The sequence below is a fragment of the Dicentrarchus labrax genome, unplaced genomic scaffold (assembly GCF_905237075.1).
Source record: "Dicentrarchus labrax unplaced genomic scaffold, dlabrax2021, whole genome shotgun sequence".
NCBI classification, from domain to species: domain Eukaryota; kingdom Metazoa; phylum Chordata; class Actinopteri; family Moronidae; genus Dicentrarchus; species Dicentrarchus labrax.
The window spans coordinates 8,187,139-8,213,642 of NW_026136724.1; the positions used below are offsets into that span (position 1 = coordinate 8,187,139).

General features: G+C 42.3%; 1 protein-coding gene across 4 annotated transcripts in view; it reads left to right on the forward strand.

Moving 5' to 3' along the window:
- The window catches only part of LOC127358606 (kinesin-like protein KIF21A), a 37,269-nt gene that overhangs the window by 5,893 nt on the left and 4,872 nt on the right, over nt 1-26,504 (forward strand). For 2 of the 4 annotated variants that reach the window (XM_051391817.1, XM_051391818.1), the window contains exons 2-28: nt 9,990-10,212; nt 11,777-11,959; nt 12,446-12,595; nt 13,185-13,319; nt 13,403-13,567; nt 13,949-14,064; nt 14,708-14,903; nt 14,998-15,187; nt 15,694-15,757; nt 16,062-16,265; nt 16,827-16,877; nt 17,606-17,666; nt 17,775-17,886; nt 18,000-18,188; nt 18,308-18,507; nt 18,600-18,707; nt 19,025-19,093; nt 19,214-19,350; nt 19,436-19,580; nt 19,769-19,963; nt 21,697-21,798; nt 22,397-22,562; nt 22,843-22,863; nt 23,687-23,744; nt 25,215-25,269; nt 25,434-25,648; nt 25,865-26,110. In XM_051391817.1, the coding sequence (XP_051247777.1) occupies nt 9,990-10,212; nt 11,777-11,959; nt 12,446-12,595; nt 13,185-13,319; nt 13,403-13,567; nt 13,949-14,064; nt 14,708-14,903; nt 14,998-15,187; nt 15,694-15,757; nt 16,062-16,265; nt 16,827-16,877; nt 17,606-17,666; nt 17,775-17,886; nt 18,000-18,188; nt 18,308-18,507; nt 18,600-18,707; nt 19,025-19,093; nt 19,214-19,350; nt 19,436-19,580; nt 19,769-19,963; nt 21,697-21,798; nt 22,397-22,562; nt 22,843-22,863; nt 23,687-23,744; nt 25,215-25,269; nt 25,434-25,648; nt 25,865-26,110 (3,756 nt within the window). The remainder of the gene's footprint in view (nt 1-9,989; nt 10,213-11,776; nt 11,960-12,445; nt 12,596-13,184; nt 13,320-13,402; nt 13,568-13,948; nt 14,065-14,707; nt 14,904-14,997; nt 15,188-15,693; nt 15,758-16,061; nt 16,266-16,826; nt 16,878-17,605; nt 17,667-17,774; nt 17,887-17,999; nt 18,189-18,307; nt 18,508-18,599; nt 18,708-19,024; nt 19,094-19,213; nt 19,351-19,435; nt 19,581-19,768; nt 19,964-21,696; nt 21,799-22,396; nt 22,563-22,842; nt 22,864-23,686; nt 23,745-25,214; nt 25,270-25,433; nt 25,649-25,864; nt 26,111-26,504) is intronic. The other 2 variants (XM_051391819.1, XM_051391820.1) reach the window with 2 other exon arrangements.

Sequence of the window (26,504 nt, forward strand, 5' to 3'; positions counted from 1 at the left end):
GTGTGTGTGTGTGTGTGTGTGTGTGTGTGTGTGTGTGTGTGTGTGTGTGTGTGTGTGTGTGTGTGTGTGTGTGTGTGTGTGTGTGTGTGTGTGTGTGTGTGTGTGTGTGTGTGTTATCCTAACACATGCCCTGGCCCTGGCTGCCAGTCAGGGTGACAGCCAGCATCCTATGCCACCATCAGCCTCTCCCTCCTTCCTGCCCAGCCACCTTCGACCCAGGAAGCAGTCAGAGCTGTGATCATTGACCCTTTCAGAAATTCCCCTTTGGCAGCTTGTTTTAGCAATCACCGTGGTAACCGTGGGTTCCTTTCAAGGCTCATGGGGTGTGTGGAGATGGCCCTGTGAATGGACACGGGTCAGACAGCCATCTAAACAACAAAACAGAGAAAGAGAGAAGAGGGAAACTGAAAGACTGAGTCAGCAGTACATTCTCTTTCCTCTTTCCCGCTCTGTCTCTGCCTCCCTCTCTTGACCCTTCGCTATTTTATATGGCGAAATTCCCAAATGCCCTCAGTGACATCACTGCCTAGCTGTTTTCACACTGTGTCTCTGAGAGAAAAGACAGATTCAAGGTCTCTGTCACACGTCTTTATCACTTCCTGTGAACTGGTGGAAGTTTCCTCGCCAGCACAAAAAAATCAAGGATGCATCCTTGTTAGAAAATGAAAGGAAATCCACTCTAAGAGCGATTCATTTTAAAAGTGGTCACTCTGCACAGGATAATTAGTCAATTCTGCTATATCAGTCGATATTAAAGCAAGAAAATCCTCACATGTAGGAAGCCAAATGTTTGTTTTTTTAACCGAAAAATAACTGATAATTAATTGAATACCAGAAGCAATTATTTAGTTATTTTGCAGTGAGATGCTTTTTTTTGTGATTATGGAGTTATAAACAGCTAAATTGCGTAAAAAATAGTTTAAACTGGGCTTTTTTGTGAGATTTATTTGACTGAAAAGGAACACATTTGCAGTAATATTCATGTGATCACAGGATTGGACACAACCCGTTACCCTGTATACGTGATACATCCCTCATTATGATTCTAAATCCTTCACATATGAATGTTTGGCTGCGCTCAGCCTCTCTGGGGGAGAAGACTTGTTTGAGCTTGCTGCTTACAGAAGTACACTGAAGAGAGTAATACAATGAGTAGGCTCTTGATGTCAAGACCAGCTGCTAGACAATAGAAAGGCTGTTACTGAAAACACAATAGGGTCTACTTTCTCCCTCTTTATTTACATCCTTCCATCATTTCTGTGTCTCCTCATTCATTCCTCTTGCTCTGGGCGGCCATCAGACCACAAGTGCACCTGCTGAAGCTCTTTTATGTATTATGAAAGATTTGTGTGTTTATGTGTGTGTGTTTGTGCATATTGTTATATAATAAGCTATAATGGTGTACCTAAAGGCGTTCTTGAAGCACACACACACACACACACACACACACACACAGGCACTTAAAAGGATGTGAATGAATGCAGTTGGGTGATCATGTTTCCTACAGTCATAGAGTCCTGAAGAATAGAGTGAAGCCTTTCAGTATTTACATTTCACCAGAGTCCTTTGACTAGAAGAAGGATTGGGGCGGTAATAGCTACGTGTGTGTGTGTGTTTGTGTGTGTCACTGAAATCTGAGTGTTTGAAGTTGAAGCTCTCTTGTCACAGTAACATGAGCAACAGAAGCTGAGTAGAGCATGTGTTTGTGGGTCCTCACAAGAAACCAGTGGACCCCACAATGGAAGATACACAAGAAGTAGTAGTGTGGTCCCTCATTAACCCCTGCTGGATAGCATCAGTGTCATCAGTCCACAGTTAAGGCACCTCAGAGTACTATGGTAAATGGACCTGTACTTGTATAGCGCCTTTCTAGTCTTCCGACCACTCAAAGCGCTTTTACACTACATGCCACGTTCACCTTTTAACACACATTCACTCAGTGATGGCAAAGTCCATCGAACAGAAACTAACATTCATGAGCAATTTGGGGTTCAGTATCTTTCTCAAGGATACTTCGACATGTGGCACCAGGAGCCAGGGATCGAACCCACAACCTTCCGTTTAAGGAACGACCCGCTCTGCCTCTGAGCCACAGCCGCCTACAGTCCACTCATATGTTCATCAAACACTCGCTGACATTCTTCAGCTGCTTAGCCTCAGTTGTTATTGAAGCTTTGTATTGGACTTGCCCACTGCATATTATGAACAAATTGCTTGTTGTACTCTCACTTTTGAAGAAAGTTTTAGAAAACATACATACAGTGTCTACAGAATGCTGGTTTGTCTTCAGGTCAGCCTCAAAACTCAGCTTCCTTTCTGTCATGATCTCATTTTTCCTCTCATCTCTGTATGCTGTAAGTACATTCATAAAGCTCTGGGGTTTCAGCATGCACACATCTTTTACGACATGCAGCAAAGGGCTGTAGGCTGGAATTGAACCCAGGCCGCTGCGGTAAGGACTCAGCCTTAATACAGGGGGTGCATGCTCTAACTGGGGCACCCCAACACACACTTGTGAGGACATGCCTTTTAAAATATGCCTTTTGACAAACCTTAAAGCTCAATATAGGGAAGATGTCACTCATGTCATGTACTGTACACATATATTAAGATTTATTTTGAAAATGTATGTTTTAAGTTGTTTGTTTTTAAGTTTATAAGGTTAAGGGGTGGTTAGTCCTATGAACACCACAAACTAAATCGTAGAAAAACAACTAAAAGTATCTATATGCCGCATATGTCTATATGCTAGTATTAACTGAAAAAGATCCGTTCACCCAAATATATTTAAAGAAACTGGTCCTTTAAAGCAAAAGTAGGCCAGAGTTTCGAGCTATAGCAGGCAATGCATGATGCAAACATGTTGTTGAATTTCAGTACTTTGTTAATCTTACTCTAGTATTAATACAGTGGCCTGTAGCTGACACAGACAGTTAGGTCATATCAAAACAAGTGAACTACCTACGTTATCGATCCACAGTCAAACACATTATGGTCATTTACTGCTACATACTTAATGCTTCTAAGTATTGCAGAATCCTAAAATATGGGACCGTGCATGATGAGGTCAGGTGATGAGTCAGCGTCCTGGTAGCAGTGTGAGATGTGGAGAAAAGACTCTTGTTGTCTCCTGCCTTGTGGGCTCAGATGTTCCCGTTCTGTTTCTGCTGAATCACTCTCTGCTCAAACACTGCCTGCGTGCCGGCTGTACAGCTACACTAAACCAAAAATTTGATTACCCAGGATTAGGTTAGGGAGATAGGAATGAAACACCGGGCTTTGTTGTGATGATGCAGAGCGATCGGCTTTATCTCTAGGGGGTGATTTGATTGGGTGATTGTCAGGAAGGAGTGATGTCAGCATGTGATTTGATTAGCTGTGTTTCAAGAAGGATGAGATCAGCAGCATAGTGGTGATGGGCTGACTCATCTGCTTTTTTTTTTGCCAGCATCTTCTCATTTCTTGTAATGCTGATGGTAATGATTTTATTTGTTTTTATATTATCTGTCTTGTCACCAGGATCCAAAATGGCCTCTACAGTAAAAAAAATGCCAAGTCATGTTTACTTTATACTATCATATAAGATCTTTTTTTATGTGTGTGCTTGTATTTTGCAGTGTTTTGGAGTGTGTGCATGCAAGCAGCGTCCCTTTTAAAGTGTCGCAGATTCTTTGCAATCCTTGTAATTTCCCATTGAGAATGAAAACTCTGAAATCCAGGTGAAGGTGTGCGATGTCTGAGCGTTCTCCAGTTAAGCGTGCGTGCATGTGGAGCCCACTGTTTCTCAGGCTGTCACTGTAATCGCAGTAATGAGACTGAGAGCCAGAGCCTAACAGGACTTGTCACATGGTGAGAGGCTGACAAAGCCCCTCTGTGTGTGTCTCTGTCTGTAGTGTAACACGTGTGTGTTTGAATAGGTATATGTGTACATGGGCTGTACTTTAAGCGTGTGTGTGCGCCCCCCTTTTCATTTCTTTGAAGACTTCATTGAACAATATCTCATCACTCTAATCTCCACACATCAGTCAGTGCCAGCCAGAGGCTTCTCTTATACTGAGCTCTACTTAAGAGCTGCTCACTTTACTTTTATATCTGTAATCTGTATATAATCTGAATATTTGAAAAACACTGGTGGTCTGATCGCTGGATTGCTGATAAATGTCATAATTTTCATGTACCTGCCTTTCTTAAAGTGTGTATTTATCCCCTATATAATTAATCATTTTGGATAAAAAGTCAACCATAACAGCAAAAAAGTAATTTATAGTTCTCATAAAGCATTGTTTCTTCAACAGGAGAGGTTTACATATCCTTGAATTACACTTTTACATTCTGAATAGTAATTTTAGTTGTTTGGCAGCCACTTACAGTAATTACAAACACGTTTTTTTACAGTGAATTTATGGACGCCTTCCTCAGTGCTAGTTTAACGTTTTGGGAAATATGCTTCATTCATTCAAGAGTCAGATAAGAAGATATTTGTCCATTAAGGTAGGAGACAGTTAGTTTAGCTTAGCATCAAGACTGGAAAGATAGGGATATCTGCCCAGGAGCACCTTTAAAGTCCAATAAAATCACTTGTTCAATCTGTACAAAAAACAAAGTGTAAACAACAAGTTGCTAAGATTTTAAATCAGGCTATTTATAGTGCCGCAGTGTCTTACTGTGAGAATGTTTTGCTCTTTGGGGTCGGCCACCTCCTGCACCATTTTTTCCATTAAAATTCTTCCTGGATTGTGTATTATAGTTATATTTCCATATAAGTGATAAAACAAAACTGTAAAGTTCCTTGTGATAAATACTCCGAAACTTCATTATGTAAATGTATCCCTCTAATCTTCTCCACTCTGGAACTTCTTAGCATTTTTTTTCTCTTCAACAGGCTGAAACTGTCATAGCAGATTAATGTGTTAAAGCAGTTATTACACAAAGGTTTTCACTTGGCCTCGGGGGCCTCTGATCTCTGTGTGTGTGTGTGTGTGTGTGTGTGTGTGTGTGTGTGTGTGTGTGTGTGTGTGTGTGTGTGTGTGTGTGTGTGTGTGTGTGTGTGTGTGTGTGTGTGTGTGTGTGTGTGTGTGTGTGTGTGTGTGTGTGTGTGTGTGTGCGCCTGTGAATGGGGGTGTTCACATTGGATATTCTCCAATAATCGATGTTTCTTGAGACTAGAAAACTTACTTTAACATCTCACTTCAACATACAAGACAAATATATACTTAAAATAATCAGCTTGTTGAAGGATCATCGAGCTGTTGCATAATGAAGTTTAATGACTATTACCCAAATTATGTTTAGTGAACAACAGTAAAATAGTATCTACAAGAATAGGAAAGTGTTGAGGCATGCTTCTCTTTGTGTGTGTGTGTGTGTGTGTGTGTGTGTGTGTGTGTGTGTGTGTTTGTGTGTGTGTGTGTGTTGAGGCTGCTTCTCTTTTGGTGTGTGTGTGTGTGTGTGTGTGTGTGTGTGTGTGTGTGTGTGTGTGTGTGTGCATGATTGTGCACATTTAGGAAGTGGTGGAGTTAAATTTCCTGGAGAAACCGTCTTGTGAGGAGCCTGTGTGTGTCACTCTAGAAGGTGGATTAGCGCTGTAAGTCTCCACAGCGCTGAAGGGCAGCCCTTATTCATTCAGGAGAAAAGAGTGTTTTGGGTTGAACCACAGAAAAGTGAAGCTGCCAGATCATAATCACAGCCAAAGTCAGTCACACTAATAATACACCAGCAGGACGCGCTTCACACCTAACTTATCCCTCACCTGTTTACAGTTAGCTGAGATGTCTGATGCCAGAACTTGTATTAGTTGTGAATATATACACATCCAAAGAATTACTCAAAATAAAGGTCCATTGTGCCACAGCGCTCAAACAGCATTAATGTGAGGCTAGGAAATATTTTAACTTTATCTATTTGAGATCTGTTACACACCATCAGAAATCTAATGATGCACAGCAGGGATTAAACCAATCGTCTGGAGGCAGCTGTTTTACAGGTTTCAGCCTATATGAAAAAAAACCCTATTTAACATTTTATAAAGCATCCTAGAATCATTTTTAGAGTAACTTTTTATCAGCCATTGGCTTACATTAAATTTAGAGCACTATAAAAATCTATCTAGAGTACAATTCAGCAGTGTAAGATTGGTATCCAATGGCAAAGTTCAGTGCAAAAACTAGCATGTATTTTAGGGAACAGGGCAAAAAGTAACACAGCATGTCTGAGTTTCTGGACTGTTTTTTGGCAGCATTTTTTAACCATGACCACAAACCTTCTATGACCTAAACTAAGTGTTTTAGTTGTCTAAACTTAACCAAATGATTATGGAATAGTTTGACATTTTGGGAAATACTCTAATTCTCATTCCTGCCAAGAGTTAGGTGAGAGTATCAACACCACTCTCATATTTTTTTGTTAAGCATTAGGCAAATAGCCAGGACACAGTTAGTTTAGCATAAAGGCTGGAAACGTTATGTCCAAACATAAAGAAATCTCATTGAAAGTAATGTGGGAAGGCAAGTGGGTTGTCATGAGGTAGAAGATTTAATTACCCCTTGAGGCCTTATTTCCTTAGAGTACATGAAGGAAGGAACAGTCTTAGAATGTGTCTCTTTGAACCTTAAAGAACCAAAAAATGAGTGATAAAAAAACAGCAGAGTTCGTAAAGGCAGTTCAGCCTGATGGTCTTGTTATGTGAAAGAGCATCATTACACAGACAGATAATAGGTCTGTTTGACTGGATGGACTGCAGAGGCCTCCAAATGCTGATTGTCATCAGTGTTTTGTCTGGGCTCTTACCATTATGCCCAGTCTCTTTCTCTTTTCATCCTCTTTCATTCTCTTTATCTCTCTCTATTTCCTCAGGCATTCATTTTCCTCTTCAGCCCACCCTTCCCCGGGGCCCTCTATGTATGGAGGACCCTGGAGATGTCGTAGACCTACTACACGAAACAAACATTGCATCACAACACAACCAGAAACACTAGACATTTATTCTAAATGGGGCCACAGTAATACAGGCTTGTTCTGTTATTTGATACACTGGGCAACCATTGACGTCTTTCTATACTTAAATTAACAGAATTTTACATGTTCTAAATTTGACATGATGTTGAAATACGTGTTTTGTTCCACTTCTTTTAACTTGCCGAAGTGAACAATGACCCAGTGACTTAATGCCCTTGGTGTAAGCAGCAGTGAGAGCCTCCATTGTTACACTGGATTACAGTAATGGCTCTCCGTCAAGTTTTGGGAAGGTGGCCAAAAGGATTAATGCAGATTCACTCCTGTAAAGCCCCTAAACCATCCTACCATTAAATCACTGTCTCCTCAGGTGACCTAAACACTGACTGTTACTGTTATGTCAGTTTCACCTAGAACAACCTCAGTTATATATAATATATATAATGAGCACTGTTATAAAACGAATGAATATTTTTGGATGTGTGAAAGGGGATGCTTATATTCATGACCTCACAGAGAATTATCCCCTGACGCTGCAGTTGCCCTCAGCTGTACGGAGCTTTTTAGTGTAGGAACCGAGGAAAAACAAAGTTAGCGACTAGCTTGTGGACATAGTGGGACATTCATGTTTAGCAGGAGTTGGTGGAGACCAAAATAAGGCTAAAAGACACCCAGTGGTCACTCAAAATTACTGCTAACGTCACTCTGTGTCTGCTGGAGTGAATAGGCAAAATTGTTTTTACTCAAAAGATTACATTGAGTAATCATAAATGAATGCCCAATGGACACTGGACACTCAAGTGTGAAAAACAACAATTGTAAACAGGGTGACATGTTACAAAAAACTTTTTTCCCTGAATTAGTTTGTCAAGCATTTATGGGTCTTTCTGTCTACCTCCATTCATAGATAACAATGCAATGGATATGCAGTTTCAAAGTACTGGAATAATGGGTGACATCTCATACTGCTGCCCCCAGTTTTTATGTGGTTTTATAGTCAAGTCAACACTTGCCAAGTTAGGGGATTTTTCTGGTATATGCTACTTGCAAATAGACTGTCCCGTACCATGACAAACAATTAGTAAATACTGATGCAAAGCTGGATATTTTAAACACTTTAAGTGGTCACAAAGCAAAATAATCTTGTTGAAAGACATTGCTGACATTAGATATAGAATTCATTGTATACACTGTGATAACTTGGGCAGTCGTGCTGTCCATAACACAGAGCTGACAGTAATAATGCTGCACAGGTGTACAGTTACTGCAGGTAGGACAGTGTTTCTCCTCCAGCCTGGATCCATTGGTCCCTGCCTGACTCTGTCCTCCTTTCTCATCAAGGCTGTAATCCCAGATAGAGGCTGCTAAATAGCTGGGATCTGATGTCACACACAAACACACATATACACACACACACACACACACACACACACACACACACACACACACACACGCAGACTTTCCTTTCAGGCCATTCAGAAGTTCTATAGACTCTTGCTGTGAGAGTCTTTTCTTAATGCAAGCACACACAAAAAGTGTAGACACACGTGTTGCATACACAATACAAACTGCAAAGCTCCACATCCTAACACACACACTGTCTCACACACTAAATGCCTGTCAGCAGAGAGCAACAATAACGGCCATTTATAACGTCACTGCTCTGAGATTCTCAGGTGTCTCGGTTGTTGATTTTTTTCCTGTGCTTTCATTTCGCTGGGCTGTAGCCTTGGAGAAATGTATTTAGTACCCACAAAAGGTATCCCAGCAGGAAATTTCAATTGTTTTGTCTAATATTATTACTAAGTATTTTGGTATTATCCTTTGCTGTATATAATCTTTAATATTTTTCTCTCAAAGCTGCAAGTATTTCTAAAATTGTATTGCTCCCAATATGTCTAAATATTTCTTTGGTCTCCCTCCAATATTTCCACTTCCTCTTCAGGTGGACAGTGAGTTCAGTGATGAGCAGCAGAGGAGCATCATGGGAGGAAATGATGTAATAACAGTGTGTTTATTTGCACTAAAGCAAACAGAGCGATTCCTTAATGAAATTCAGGGTGGGACTCTGTTTACCCAGAGCTCTCTCGTGAACAGTGAGGGCACTGTACTGTGTACGGTGACTGCTGGAGAGTGTGCTGGCACTGCATGGTCCTTCATATACACACACACACACACACACACACACACACACACACACACACACACACACACACACACACACACACACACACACACACAGAGCAAAGTAGCAGCACTCATCTGCTTGCTTCACCTCAGCTACATTTTTACCATCAAACCTAATAATAATAATCATGGTTCATCATGGTTTTCATACATAAGACAAATTCTTGATCAGGCTTTAGATGCATGCACAGACAGCTCTGCTCGGCCTCTTCCCCACGCACACATTAACAAACACCCGCAAACCAGACTTGCCAAGGCCCCGGGAAATCTGGAAGATTTGTGATTTGTGAAGTGTAACGGTTTTTGAGAATTTTTGAAATTGGTCTTGGAATTGTCCTTGACAGGGTTTGATTTTTAGCCTCGTGGTGTGGCAATGTCAGTATATCGGTTGGTCTCAAAAACATTTGAATCGATTGCTTTGACATTTTTCTGCACACATTCATGTTCCCCTTTGGTGACCCCTTAACTTTTTAACTTTTTTTAACTTTGGTTTCATCAGCCTCAGCTGAACTTTAGTGTTAATTAGCAAATGTTAGCATGCTAGCATGTTTGTAGACTAATCTTTTTTTTGGGGGGGATCTCTTGGTCAATACTTGCCTAAAAAACATGCAATGATAGTTTGATTGTAGTTTCAATCTAAAGGATTTCAGGGTTTTTTTAGGCAGGGCTGCTACTTGCTATTTAATACCATTATCTAATTTGCAGCCTTGCATTAGAGGGTTTATTGTGTCTCCTGCTTTAAAAAGGATCAGCACTGGAATTTTCTTTTCCCAATAAGCTAAAAGCTAGGAAGAAGTAAGTTAAGTGGGCTGTTAAAAATCTCACTGTCTTTGTCTCTTTCTGTCTACCAGGATCCGTCCTCAGCTGGCCAAAGAGAAGATCGAGGGCTGTCACATCTGTACGTATGTGATGCCCGGGGAGCCGCAGGTGTTCCTGGGTAAGGACAAGGCCTTCACCTACGACCACGTCTTCGACATGGACAGCCAGCAGGAAGCCATCTACACCCAATGCACGGAGAAACTCATCGAAGGCTGCTTTGAGGGCTACAATGCCACTATCTTTGCATACGGGCAGGTTGGTCAACAGGCTTTTCCTTGTGTTACTAGATCTGCACAGGGGCATGGCGCACACACTGGCACATTCACATTTGCTGAAGTTTTCCACCTCGCATCGCTCAAGGGGATGGAGCTGCTCCCAGCATCGCAAGATTTATGGCAGCATGTGATATGAAGCTGATTTTATTTTAATATCATCAGACAAGCAATACGGGAGTGAACAGGCCTCACAGCTGCGCCCGCTCTGTCAATACGCTATCAGCTGACTTGTTCCAACCTGCTCTCACCACCACAGCTTTATATTGGCTCTGATAGATTAGCCTGGAGAGAGAGAGAGAGAGAGAGAGAGAGAGAGAGAGAGAGAGAGAGAGAGAGAGAGAGAGAGAGAGAGAGAGAGAGAGAGAGAGTTTATGGCCCAATGACAGCAGAGTGTGAACAGATTGCTTCACCTCATACCAGAGCAGGGAACTAAACATGTAATTGAGAGACATTAAACAGATGAAACACTAACCTTCCCACTGACAGCTTCACAGTTTGGAATAGTTTTGGGAAATACTCTTATTCACTTTCTTACATTACCATGTCTGTAAAGTAAATATGAGTTCTCTTAAAAATGACACTTCTGTTCTTGTACACATTAAACAAACTGCATATAATCTACTATTTAGTGAGCTTTATAGGTGCTGCTAGTAAGATTTTGATAGAAGTAGAAAAAATATTCTGTTTCACATATGTTTATACCCATGTACAGCAGAGAGTCAAACAATTCACAAATGGCACATTAAACATTATTGTAAATACTTACAATCTCAATTTTAAGGCAAAGTCCATTGTAGAGACCTCCAACAATTCAGCAAATGTCACATTAAATGATATTTTGGTTGCCAGATTGCAAATGAGCCACAAGACTGTAACTCCTGCTTTGACTCCTTTGGAGAATACTCACCTAAATTCACCTAAACATAAAAAACTTAGAAGTATTTTTTAGGGTTCTGTGTCTGCGGCTGCAGCTGAACAACAGCAGTTAAACGTTCCCTCTTCTTAATCTTTCCCTTCGCTCTTTCTGTTCATTATTCTCTCCTCACATTGTTCCTGCAGCCCTTGTGTTCCCGTCAAAGAGCCTTTCATGCGGCGCAGTGGAGGCCACACATACACAACCCCACACACACTGTGTATGTGGATGTACACATAGTAACCGCACTAGTGTGGTCTCATAGAGTAAAACAGACTAACACACACTACCAGCTTTCTTATACACGCACATTTGCTCACACGCACTCCCTCGTCTATCGCAACATACAAAGACACACACACACACACTCCTGTCTGGGTCTGTTGGGGAGGGTGACGCTTGAATTTGAGCTCAATGTTGCATTCCTCTTTTTGTCACCATGGCGACTACCCCATCTCCTCTGAAACCCCCCCATGCCAGAGAAACTTCTTGGGGCTGCACCCTAACCTCTGAGTCTCAGAGAGTGTTGAATGGTTGGATGATACGGCTAAGAAATACACAGAAAACACACACATGATAAGAGCAGATTTTAATTCCCATTTGGTAAAGTAACTGATGTCTTCTCCCACAGACGGGTTCGGGGAAGACCTACACCATGGGAACCGGCTTCGACGTCAACATCGGGGAGGACGAGCTAGGTATCATTCCCCGGGCTGTCAACCACCTGTTCAAAGGAATCGAGGAGCGCAGGCAGGCTGCCACCGAGCAGGGCAGGCCTGTTCCGGAGTTCAAGATCAACGCACAGTTTCTGGAGGTGCAGAAACACACACACACACACACACACACACACACACACACACACACACACACACACACACACACACACACACACACACACACACACAGAGGCACACCAAAAATGTGACTGTTTCTCAGGATTCCAACCAAGTCTCAAATGAAGGTGCATTCATCAGCACTCTGTCTAAACTCTAAACATCCAGTCCACTTAAGGCCCATTAGTTTGATGTAGCTAGTGCATGCAGACAGGAAGGGGTCAAAGGTCAGCAGGGGGTGTAATGATTTTAAGTTGTGAAAGCAGCCAGATGACCACACAGCCATTAAACTGTCATTTGTCTGTCTCTGTGGTCAGCTCCTGGATTTATTTTTAACGGCCAACAAGTGGCTGCTAACAGCTGGTGAGGAAGCAGCTGAGGTGCAGCGCTGAGGCTGGGAATAATGTAATAATGATATTGACTGTTCCTGTGATAATATGTGCGTTATCTGTTTTCACGCTCTCCAGTTGTACAACGAAGAGGTGCTGGACTTGTTCGACTCGACGCGAGAAATGGAGGGCAGGAAGCAGAGATCCAACATCAAAATCCACGAGGACGCCAGCGGAGGCATCTACACCGTCGGGGTTACCACTCGCACCGTCACCTCTGCAACAGAGGTCAGCTTTAACGCGCAGACCCGTCCTGGAAGGCGTTTTTTTACACAAAGCCTTTATTATTTGACTATTAAAATCATTGTTTTATCAGTGAATTCCAGTCCTAATTTATTCTAAAATGGAAAACACTGATTACTCCAAACCACCACTAGAATATGAAAGGTCACCCTGTACCTGCATGGTTTCCATCAATGCAGGTACAGTAGTTTTTGGCTTTAGAGATGTCTGTCTATTAGATTTATGAATTCTACTTGTTTAACAGTTTCCCTGTTACTCTAAAGAACCTCTACTACTGTTAAAAGTTTTCTCTAGTACTGCTTTGTACTAAAGAAAAACTCCTATGTTAGCTGACCATAGCAAGGTTATCAATCTGATTGACCTGATTGATATTTTAAGGAAATAGAAAATGTCACCTTTTTGATGCCAAAAAACAAAACTCTTTATCCAGTTGATTGCTATGTAACGGACCGGTTCTCTATACTTAACAGTTTCTGTATTAATATCATGCTCATGGATTTTACTATGATGTTTGAATACACCCATTTAGTTGTCTTCTATTTGCCACCTTTTCTCGTCACCTCTCCCCTAACAGATGTTACAGTGTCTGAAATTGGGCGCGCTGTCTCGTACCACCGCCAGCACCCAGATGAACGTCCAGAGTTCGCGCTCCCACGCCATCTTCACCATCCACCTGTGCCAAGTTCGAGTCTGCTCCCCCGATAACGACGTACGTGCTCTTAACACACTGAAACATTTAAATTGTAGCTGAGAAGTTTGTGTTTATTTCCTGTTCTGTCTTCTCTCTGCCAGGATAATGTGACAGACAACCGTCTAGCGAACAACTCAGAGATTAATGAGTTTGAGACGCTGACAGCCAAGTTCCATTTTGTGGATCTGGCTGGTTCTGAGAGACTGAAGAGAACTGGAGCTACAGGAGACAGAGCTAAAGAGGGCATCTCCATCAACTGTGGGCTGGTGAGGAAGCTAAGACACACACACAGTCGTAGGCATGTATGTCGTATTTCTGCATTTGATCCCTTTTCTTCATTGGGCTGACAACTCTTCATTTGCTCATATCAACGTTCACCAGCGTCTGATGAATTTGTGGTACAAGAGAGCCCCCAGGTGGTCAGACCATGAATCGCACACATTATTTCTTTGACTAACATAAGTACCATTATTTAAAGCTTCATTCAAGTACAAAGGAATGGTGGGGTTTTTTTTCAGAAGTAGAGGGTTGTTTATTCCTTATTTCAGCAAGTCATGGAATTGTTTCACCCTCAAATATCCAATCACAAGCTTGTTGTTTTTTAAATACATGTCCCTCTCCTGTCTTTCTTTACCGTCTTACCTCAGCTCGCTTTAGGAAACGTCATCAGCGCTCTGGGAGACAGGAGTAAGCGCTCCACTCACGTGCCTTACAGAGACTCCAAACTGACCCGGCTGTTACAGGACTCACTGGGTGGCAACAGGTTTGTGGGGCTGAATCTCATAGAAATATGGACATATAGCTTTGATAATGGATCACAAAACAAATATTTTGTTGCTGCAAAAGGCAACATTCCTGCTTTGAAATCAGTGACTGAGCTGCAGCCAGAAGTACTACATGAAAGAATTGCTTTGAATATCAAATGTACCTCACTGGTCTGAATTTAAACAATGTTTACTGGCACGCTATAGGTTATATTTGTCCTTCAGTATGCCTTACATAGCGATCCTCATCACTAATTATCCTGAATTAGTACAAAAATAACTTTTTCTGTCTTTTTTGAACAGATAGTTGCCAGATTAGTCATTGCTACTTGGCATAATGGACAGTACAACTTCTTCTTGGGAATGCACCCACAATGCAGTAATCATTGCTACATAGCACTTCTGTACTGATTATATTTTATTGAGAACAATGATTGTGTCATTTACTGTAAATCTGTAAGTTGAGCCATAACTTACAATATTAATGCAATAACCCTTTGACTGGGCTCAATTATAGTTTCAATACATGTGTAAAAAGACTAGCACAAACATAAAAACACCTGGAAAGTCATCGCTGTGGTCTTATTCTTACATCATAATCGAAGGGGATTGATCACCATTCTTCATTTGTGCGTTCTCCAGTCAAACGATGATGATCGCCTGTATCAGCCCGTCAGACCGGGACTTCATGGAGACCTTGAACACTCTGAAGTACGCCAACAGAGCCCGAAACATTAAGAACAAGGTGGTGGTGAACCAGGACAAAGCCAGTCAGCAGATCAGCGCCCTGAGGACGGAGATAGCGCGACTGCAGATGGAGCTGATGGAATACAGGACGGTAAGAAAGCAGGAGGAAAGGAGAGAGGCTGGTAGATGGGATAAGAGATAAAAAGAGGAAATAATATTTCCTGATATTAATCTTAATTGCCCAGGGGAAGCGTATGGTTGGGGAAGATGGCATGGAGGGAATCAACGACCTGGTCCATGAGAACTCCATGCTGCAGACGGAGAACAACAACCTCAGGGTGAGAGTGAAGGCCATGCAGGAGACCATCGACGCCCAGAGAGCCAGACTCACACACATCCTCAGTGACCAGGCCAACCAGGCCCTGGCTAAAGCAGGTGGGAACTGTGACAGGATTATGTATTTAGTTATTTTTTAATTATTATTTTTTTGTATTTATTTAGATTTTCCTTTTTTTAATTTTAGATAAATCATTTTTTAGCCTATTTTACTATGTTCTTAGCTTGTATTATGACATTTTAGACAAAGTGATGAGACAGGTAGTTCGTTGTATATTCTTATCTTGCAAACACGCTGATGTTTATAAGGTTCAAGATTTTCGTTTAGCTTGTTAACATGCTAACATTTGCTAGTTAGCTCTAAACACAAAGTACAGCGGAGCCTGATGGTAACATCATCATCTTTATGTGTTTTTAGTTGTAAAAAGTATCTGATGAATTCATATTTTTACCTGCTGATGGCACTAGATGAAAAATGAGCTGGTTCTCAGAGACTAATAGAGAGTAGTTGTTGTTATATGTGACCTTTATCATCTTCTCCACCACTGCTCCTGACAAGTCGACATAAATCCATATTAAAGCTAAAGTAATGCCTCTGCTTGCAGGTGAAGGCAGTGAAGAGATCGGGAACATGATTCAGAACTACATTAAAGAAATTGAGGAGCTCAGGTTGGTACTGACCACGTCTTTGTTTTGATTGTAGTATTTTAGTATTATTATTTAATCAGCAGCTTTTCCAAACCACTTAACCATTTAATCAGTGGCGGCAATAGCAATTGTAGATATAAATAATTGTTAAATAGATTCCACATACTGCAACTGTTCAGTAATGTTTAAGTAAGTGTGCACAGGAATAAGTGTCTACAAGCCATACTCGTACAGCGAATGAACAAACAAGACAGCAGGATTTCAAACCCAAATGTGTGTTATTGTTCTTTTTTCATTTAATCATTCAATCATCATCGTCTCTCAGAGCTAAACTTCTTGAAAGCGAGGCCGTGAGCGAGAATCTCAGGAAGACTTTGTCCCGGGCCTCCACGCGCTCCTCGCTGTACGGCGGGCCCAGCTCCTTCTCCTCCGCCCTCCTCGCCCCCGAGAAGGAGGCCAGCGACGTCATCGAGATGGCCAAGAAGGACCTGGAGAAGCTCAAGAAGAAGGAGAAAAAGAAGAAGAAGAGGTATGGTATGGGATTTGTTGCTTTTTGTTGCAAAGAACCTGAAAAGAGAGTCTTGATGTCTGTCTGTTGCCATGGCGAGGGTGTGCAGCCTGGTGTGCTGTTGGTAATTATCTCCTGGCTTCCTGCATTAGCACTTTACACCCTGATGTTCTTTTTATGGAGGCAGGATTGAGACAAGCTATTAATGATGATGGGTGCTTTGGCGCGCTGTAGCACAATGATCATTTACCCTTTTGTTGTGAGTGTTTGTATAATATGTCTGTGTCTTTCTATACTTGTGAGTGCCAGCTTGAAATCTGCACATTCGGAGAGAGGGATTTAATCATGTGTCGCCATAAGTAGGATTCATCATATGAACACAAGTTGTATGTGAGAGCCCCTGCACTCACCCGGTCTTTCTCGCTGCTCTCTCACTCTCTGTCTTTCTCCTGTCTCATAACATTCCCGCACTTGCCCCAACTTCTGCCGGCCTGTTCTGCACCCCTCTACCACCTCCTCCACACCTCACCATCCTTACCCCCATCCCTCCCACCTTCCGCCCCTCTCTCTGTCTCTCCGAAGACTAAGGCGATGCGAAGAGAATCACCACCACACGCCGGTTGAACACGCCAGGTTTGCTAGACCCCATCCTGGACTGGGTCAAATCTGAAACTAGTTCAATTACCAGTGGTGCAGATCATGTCCCTTAGTGCTCGGATTGAAATGCACCAAGTAATTGGCAGGGTTTCATTGTTGACCTGGGTCCGAACCCCAAAATCCCCCTCTCTAAGTTCCCAGAGTAACTAATCTCTAACTTCTTCTGCACCTACAGGTGGTTTACACTCCTGGAGGGAAGCAGATATTTTAACCAGCTCTCACCTCTTCCCCTTAACCCTTTGTTTTGTCTCTTTTTTCCTCTTCACTGCACATGGCAAGATGTTGATCAAATCTCATCATAAGTAGTGTTTCAAACTTAAAAAAATTGGACTTTGAAAATGATGGAAGTATTTGGTCAACAGATCTTAGTTGTGTGTGGCAGCCCTTCTTGAAATGAAATCAGTTTGCAGTGTGGATGGTAATAACTTTTCATGATCGGTTAATCGTTCTGTCTTTCCCAGTGTCTATTAATCATTAACGTTGTCCCCCCGTGCAATCAGAGCGAAATCATCCATTAATCAACACTGATTCCACAACTGCTCCTGATCTGATTAAATGATTGAGTGAACGATATAATCGTTTGCATGTGCAATTTACCCATCGTTGTTGTAATTTGAATTGCAGTTCCTTCCAAATCTGACCTACAGTATCTACAAGAACTGTGTCTTGGTCAGCAGCTGGCTAACAGTCTACTCTTCTTTCAGTGTTGTCAAAGAGGAAGTGCCAGACAACGAGCAGGAGCGAGTCAACGAGGAGGCAGAAGTGGTAGGTGGAGAATCACTAACTGGCCGTCTAAATCGCTGTTTAAAGATGTTTATTGCACGTTTATTAGTGTGTTTTGTCATCTCCATGCTTGTGCTTACGTGTTGCCAGGAGGCCAGCGACCACGAAGAAGTCGAGGATGCAGACGGAGAGGAAGAGGACTCCGACATGGCGGGAGATGAGACGTCTGACGAGTCTGACTCTGAAGAACTGGAGGAGAAAGGTACAGTTAGCCGTAGCAAGACAAGTCGTTATGCGCAGCCTTTTTTCTGTGGTCATAGCTGGTGTTAAAAACGGAAGTGGCCGTCGAGGTGTAATGATGCGTTTGTGCGGCAGAAAACGTCCAGGCCGACCTGGCCAACATCACCTGCGAGATCGCCATCAAGCAGAAGCTGATAGACGAGCTGGAGAACAGCCAGCGGCGCCTGCACACTCTCAAACAGCAGTACGAGCAGAAGCTGATGATGCTGCAGAACAAGATCAAAGACACGCAGCTGGAGAGGGACAAGGTGCTGCATAATATGGGTGAGAGACACATGAAAACAGATACTTGACTTCTGTGACGGGCCTTAAAATTGGTACCTTCTAAAAGAAAAAAAACAAATAAAGGACTGTTCTTTCATGGTTTTCTTCTTCATCTCCAGGTTCAGTGGAGTCTGGTACGGAGGAGAAGGCCAAGAGGATCAAAGTGGAGTATGAGAGGAAGCTGAGCTCCATGAACAAGGAGCTGCAGAAGCTGCAGTCAGCCCAGAAGGAGCACGCCCGCCTGCTCAAGAACCAGTCGCAGTACGAGAAGCAGCTCAAGAAACTCCAGATGGATGTGAATGAGATGAAGAAGACCAAGGTAAAGGGATAGGTTGTGGGCTTTTTTCTTTCACTTTTTCTTTAACACTTGCCTTGTTTCAGTGCTGATCCTCTCCTGCTATGCTCCACCAGGTGGTGCTGATGCGTCAGATGAAGGAGCAGCAGGAGAGAAACAGAGCCACAGAGTGCAGGAGGAACAGGGAGATCGCCTCTCTGAAGAAAGACCAGCGCAGAGCTGAGGTGAGAGGAAACCTCACGTGTCTACATATTATTTGTCAGAGTACTTCTTTTTGGTTTATTTTACAGATAAGCAAAGATAAAGTCAAGGGTAAACCCACCTAAAGTCAAGGTTTTTAGGCTGATATGTGTAAAAAAATATTCTATACGTCATAGTTAGCGCTCTCAAAGTTCAATTATGATTGTGTTTCAAAGGTAAATGTAATATATATTTCTGTTTTTTTTTTTTATTCTTGTCATGACTTACATACTCAAAGTCATAGTTTACCAACCCTTCACTTTCCCACTGTAGATGACTTAACATTCATTTCTTCTTACAGCACCAACTGAAGCAGATGGAGGCCCAGAAAAGACAACAGGAGCTGATTCTTCGCAGGAAGAATGAAGAGGTGACACACAAACACACACAGTCACACTGCAGAGAGTATGGATAGTATCACAAGGTTTACATCTGCTTTTGTTTCACTCTATAATGCAAAATAAACTCTCTCTTCTTTGACCTGTATCAGGTGACAGCCCTTAGGCGGCAGGTGAGGCCCGTGTCCGGGAAGGTGAGCAGGAAGGTGAGCTTACCCGAGGAGCCGCCACACAGAGCCACCCCAGGGAGAATGCACACCTCTGGAGCGTCCCCATCCAATGGAGCCAGGTACTGCATCTGAGCGTGTTTATGTGTGCTGAGGTTGTTTGTGTGTTTTTAAGAGTTTCTAAAAGAGCCACGTCTTTCTCCTCAGGAGTTCTCCAGTGCGGATGGGAAGTACCTACCTCAGCAGGACAGCCAGGGCCAAATGGCAGACACTGGAGAGACGTGTCACTGACATCATCATGCAGAGGATGACCATCTCTAACATGGAGACAGATATGAACAGACTGCTAAAGGTGACACATAACATAATCAGATTCAAGAAAAAATAAAGCAAGAAGAGAAGAAATTGTGGGTTGTTTTTTGTATTTGCCTGTGAAACTGAAATTTTAAATTCTTGTCTTGTAAAATGTGTTAAATCCTACATGAACTGGCTTGTTTGTCCCTTACTGTATATTCCTTCCTCTCTTGTTCCCTGCTTTAGCAACGGGAAGAGCTGACCAGGCGGAGGGAGCGAGTGTCCAGAAAGAGAGAGAAGGTGGCAGTGGAGGGTGCAGACGCCGACCGCTCCCTGGCCTCCCTGAATGAGGAGCTGGAGTCTCTGAGCGCCAACATCGACTATATCAACGACAGCATCGCCGACTGCCAGGCCAACATCATGCAGATGGAGGAGGCCAAGGTGAGGAATCTTATTACTTGGTAGGGGTAACGCTTTGTTGTTGAAGGGAAATTAGGATAAAGAGAAAGTTCTTTCTATGGACATTATACCATATTTTGAGTTTTCAAAGTACTTCATAAACTGTTGCAATCAAGACAGTGAATGTGCATTTATAAACACAGCTGGGAAGCAAGCACAGTGATGTGTCTCACTATGCCTGTACTGGATTGTAGCCCTCAGGTAAACAATTGAGAAATAATTGCACAGGTCGGCACTACTGACAGCTTTTTGGTACCCTACTTAGACAAATAAGCATTAAGTGCTTATTTGTCAGAATAACAATGGCTCAATAAAACAAGACTGGCAGTGCAGCCCATTAATACAGCCAGAAACTTTCAGGTCCACCAGCCTAATGATGCACGCCGAACAGCAGTTCATAAAGGTAATTTTACAAATGTGTTATTTGAAGAACATTTGTGCTGCGTGGCCTCATGTGGCACGTTTACTCTGTCACACTCTCATGGTGCTCCATAAATAGTTCCTAATGAAATATTATTGAGCTTAAATAATGAGCAATCAAAAGTAACAACAGTGGAGCGACCATGTACCGAGTCCTTGCTGCCGTGGCCATGGGTTCAACTCCGACCTGTGGCCCTTTCCTGCGTGCCATCCCCTCTCTCCCTCCACCATTTCCTGTCACTCTTCAGCTGTCACTATCGATGAAATGCGACATTTCATTGAAAAATTGTGGAAATGTACCGTAGCCGTTTGTATCAGATGCCTGTTTGTCCGAGAGGCTTCCAAATGGCTGCTGTCACTGGTGCTAACCTGTGTATGTAGTGAGGGCTACACTCACTAATGAGTTAACATTGGGAGCACTGTTATAATGTTGTTGTTAATAACTGTGTGGGCAGTCCCCAATGCTCCATGTTGCTTCACACACACACACACACACACACACACCTCTGTGTTGAAACAGTGCAGGCTCAGGGTTGGGTTGCTAACTACAAGCTAGTTTCAAACTAGTGAATTACAAAATGGGGTTGCACCATTAAAACTTAAGAGTTAGCTAGTTACGACTTTAGTAATGTGTAATTTGGTTGCTAGGAAACAAGTGCTGCTGCCCAATCACTGTACCCTCAATAGCTGTAGTAGCTAACGTTCGAGGCAGGAGAAAGAAGAAATGAAAATATCAGATTAAGCTAACCTTACTGACATTATTTAATCATTTTGGCTATTGGCATGAACATTTTATTAGGTAAGGTATGTCATTAAACAATATTTTAATCAAACGTCATGCTCGCAGCGTCAACCATATCCCTTCGCCTATTTTACTCCATTCTTTGTCTAAATTAGCAGGCTAAGGTTAGCTTTGTCGGATGGTTCAGTCACACCTGGCAGTTACTGGGAGTAAATATTTGGCTACTAACTAAGAACTAATTTGTGTGGTACTTTAGAGGTGCTAGTAGGCGGATTCTGTTACGTCTGGACAGAACCCGGCTAGCTGTTTCCCCCTGTTTCCAGTCTTTGTGCTAAGCTAAGCTAACCGGTCGCTGGTGGTTGCCTTATATTAAACACACAGATACATGAGTGGTATCAATCTTCTCGTCTAATTCTTGGTAAGAAAGTGAGTGAGGGCATTTCCCAAAATATTCCTTTTAAAAATGGTGCAAGATACATTATGGTCGAATACATTGTCCTGTGAGTTTCTTACAGGGGCTCTTTATTGGATGTGTTATTGCTCTGGGCTGCAGGAGGAAGGAGACACAGTGGATGTTACCGCGGTGATCAGCTCCTGTAATTTATCCGAGGCCCGCTTCCTTCTGGACCATCTCATAACTATGGCCATCAATAAGGTACCTACTGCCCTTGTTTTCTTAATGTTATTTGAGTCTTAATGTCATTAGTGTGTCTTTGTTTGCTTTCATGTACTGACAACAGGTAAAGTAAGGTTTCTGTTTTATTCTGGAAACAACTTATTTAACCTGATAAACCCCATTTTTTATCTCTATAAAAGTCACCCAACCCCACCCCCAGAATGTTCTTTCAAACTAAATGGACTGCGAACTGGATTGTAATGTGATTGCTCTTACGGTTGCCATGGTTGTTTTGGCAACTTGTATACAACTTGTCTACTCATCGTGATTTTGTTCTCATGGCCACGGCTCCTTTTATAAGATCGAATTCAATGAGACTTTAAATGGAGCAGCGTGATTGAATTAAGTTTCAATTAGATTAGATAAGATTAGATTTGATGAAACCTAATTGGTCCAGTGAGGAACCCAGAAGCAAAGAACAAATGAAGAAGTGGAAGTAATTACAACAACATAGACTACTAAAGGTAAAGACCGAGGCCTCATTGGGTTTGCCTGTTTATGAGATACACAAACAATTAAAACGAGATTCATTGCTGCATCTCGAGTGATAACCCGTCTGCTGTGTGGTCATTGTCAGGGTCTGCAGGCGTCTCAGAAGGATTCCCAGCTGAAGGTGATGGAGGGCAGGCTGAAGCAGACGGAGATCAACAGCGCCACCCAGAACCAGCTGCTGTTCCACATGCTGAAGGAGAAAGCTGAGATCAACCCGGAACTGGACGCTCTGCTGGGCAGCGCCCTGCAAGGTGGGAAACGCCAACGAGTCGATGCCGCTCTGAGCATGTCCAGCACAATCGCCTTTTTTAATCATCATTTCCCTCACCACATGGCTACATTTAAATTTTGCAGGCCTCTCTTTTCTGTGTATTGATACTTTGTCATTAGAATATTCATTATAAGAGAAAACAAAAAAAGTCATTGAAACAAAAAGCAGGCCTGTAAAATAAAGAGTAGCCCCTTTCTCATCTTTGGGTTGGATTTTGATTTGTTTGTTTTCTTTGTTTGTTGTGTTTGGTGTGAACTCAGAGTTAGGTTACCTGTCACCAGGTGAGTACGAGATGCATAGCAATGTGGCTGTGTTTGAGAGAGCGTGGCACATGCACACAACAAGATTTCCACAAAATGTACCCCGCATTAGAAGCAAATATGGAATTTAACTAAAAGATGAAAGAATTTGTCAACTCATAAGTGCATTTTAATCTTTTGTTTTGCCAAAAACTTCATACATATTTAGTTGGGCGACCTTTGTTTTTGTTGTTCCCTTTACTTAAAAATAATATATAAATACTCAACATAAGATGTAGTATGTTGTGCAGTAACTGTAGTTCTAAACTAGATTCAGAAATCTTGTAGTGTGCATCAACACTCGGTCCTCCGTTTTAAAAACTAACCAGTTGAAGTAACTCTGCCGTGACGTGCATGATGTGTTAAGTTTCCCTCGTCACCCCACCTGCTAGCAAGTCCCACTTACTCAGGTTGTCGTCTCTAAAACTAAACAGCAGTAAGACTCAAAGCTGAAGTCGCGAGTATACGGCAGTTTGTGTGTTTGCATTTCTGTGATTGTGTCTTCCTGTATCTCTCATGCTTTCTCCATTCTTCCTTTACACAGGACAAATACTCCAGCGCTGTAGCTTCCAGTCGCATTACACTAATGACCCCTGATTGTCTCCCTTTATGTAAAACTAAACCTGGTGACCCCTGACCTTGTTATGAACTGCTGAAGCCATTATCATTGTTGTGCTGTATTATATTTAGCTTTATAGCAAATATACTGGAACATTTAGGAAAAGAAACACACATGCTTTGCAAATTAAGTGAGAAGTCATATTATATCTATCACTATGTGTTGTAATTTATATGTATTTTACAGAGAATGGAGATGACAGCAGTAGCGACGAGTCCACCCCGAGTCCAGCCACGGAGGGCAGGTAAATCCAGACACACAGCAGACTTGTTTTATTTACAATCAACAGAAATGTGCATAAGAATGGGCAGCTTGTTTTTAAGTGTCATATTTCAAAAGCACAGGTGTAAATATAACTATGTAATAATATTAACTATGGCTGCGTCCAGTGTCTTGCTGGCTTACTGGGACGCTTAAGTGGGACAAGCCATCGTTAGTGTTATTAATTACACCTGTGCTGTAAGGTCCACGCAGTACACAGCTAATGCACACAGGTGTTTTTAATTCTACATAATCAGACCCCTGCTCAGGCTGACGTTTGGCAGACCTGGGAGTTACTTGCCCCTCCTCTCATTTCTCAGCTCGCACATCCTCAATTCCTTTCCTCGCCTCCTGTCCTTGCATCTTACTCCCTCCCATCTGAGATGTCAATTAGATACGATGTGTGGCACAGCTGCATCGTCTGTCCACTGACGCGCCACGGTCCCAAAAAGACTTCCTCTGTGGATGTACCTTTGCATCCTCGGCTCATAGCTCATCAGGCAAGCCTCTCAAGTAGAGAAATGAGATGTTACCAAACTGCATGTACATAAAAAAAAAAACTTTATTAAGTTGCACGTTGTCTAGTCGGAACATGTGAGCCAAAACAAACAGGAGGGAGATGTCAAACACAGTCTGTACACACCCACACAGCCGCCTTCTTACTGCAGAAGTCTACACCGGCTACATGCTGTAAGTGAAAACACCTGTGTGGGTGGACCATGGGTGTGTGTGTGTGTGGGAATGTCAGCGTTGCTAAAAACGTCGGCTACGGATAGAGTGTATAATACAAAAGCATCCATCCATGTTCTAAACTGTCTGGTTTAATACAGAAACAATGTAATTTAATTTAGTTGTGCAATTAAAACATGGACACTTGATGATAGAACTAATACGTACATCATGTGAGACAATAACCCGTGTGGCTTATTAAAAGGCCTCCCTAAAATGACAAAATAATGATAATAATAATATAATTTACAGTGGGAAGTGGTAGGCAGCACTATATGTTCTGCCTTTATCAGAGCTGCTTGCTGGCTAAAATGTTTTTATTTTTCCTTACATTATGTATTATGTCAGTATGTCTCTGATACTGCTTAAAATGCGGGATCGGGTATCAGCGAGTATATACGTCTGTTCACCGATCCGCCACCATGTAATATTAGCCTCGAAACAGGACCCTGTTACTTTCCAGAATTCCCATTTATTCCCCTAGGATGGTGAGGCGATGACCAACCCTTCTTAGGTTACCCTGATATTTTTACCCTAATACTAACCAATCCAAAGCAACAAAGGCATTCTTTAAAATGCACATCATAATACTCTGTATTGGACCATGCTCAAGGTTCAGGTATCAAGATTGGGAAGAAAATAATGGTATTGGAGTATCTGGAGCATAAGCATGTTAGCATGTTAGTTGGGTGTAACTGATTAATAATCCCTCACTTTGTTTCAGCACACTGGCATCAGATCTAATGAAGTTATGTGGTGAATCCAGACCGAGAGGCAAGGTACTGTGCTCTGCATCATTATACACTGTATATACACTTTTCTTTCTGTAACTACAACTTTTTCCATTCCTCAGTAATTATTTATAGGACTTGGAATCATTACTGACTTGTCCATTGACTTGTGAGTCAGCTGAATATTGAGCCAAACTATTCTGGTCCCTCAGGCTCGCAGGCGGACCACCACCCAGATGGAGCTGTTGTATGCCAGCAGTGGGGATCTGTCCTGTGAATCTCCCACCGGAGACTTCTCGGCCCCTCTGCTGCCCCTCTCAGACCGTCTGGAAGGGCCAGCAGACATGCAGGGTCACGCGCTTGGTCAAACCCCTGACCGCGAACAAACTGCTTCCCCATCTGCACTGGCTGCCAGGCCAGCTGGCATGTGAGTGTTTAAAGCAGCGTTCCTCAGTGGCAGAAGATAAGATACCTCTCTGTCTGACATGTTGACTATTTATTTAGTTCATGGTCATCATTCAGTACTGTAGCTCTAAATTACTGCTTGAGCTTGTTGGTTGCAAGGCAATGCAGAGACATTCATTACATTATTCATTACAGTACCAAAGTACAAAATAACTCCTGTCTCTTTGACTTTCTGTAGTTCTGGATCCAGGTCACCTACAGGGACCGAGAGGAGGCAACTGGAGCGCTCGCCCCTCAGCCGAAGGAGAGTGCAAGATAAAGGACCTACAGCGACGCACATCCCAGCACCGACGCACATCCCAGCACCGACGCACATCCCAGCACCGACACACATCCCAGCACCCACACACATACCAGCACCCACACACATACCTCCGCTCAGCACAGCAGAGGTTAAAACTAAAAGCAGCGACCACAAATCACCGTAAGTGAAAAATACCATCGTCATGTTTTTCTTTGACCTGCATATGTCCTCAAGTCCTCTCAGCTGTGTGAGCACTATGACTCAAGACCCCCATGTCAAAGAATATGACATATTGTTAGTTATAGCATCATTCAAAACTTTGAGAAAACTTTTGAGAATACAAAAAAAAGATTAAATTCATGTTCATGTCAACTGTTACTGGATGAAGCGTATACTGTATATGACATATAACATTAAAGTCATTTATAAAGCAGTGAAGTAGGAGACATCTTGTGTCCAGCATGAAAACTTGATGAAATAATTAGCATATTCCTATATTCAGGAATTTTTTATGATATATATTTTTGATTATTTATTGTACATAACAGAAATTTATATTATAATTGGCTTATTT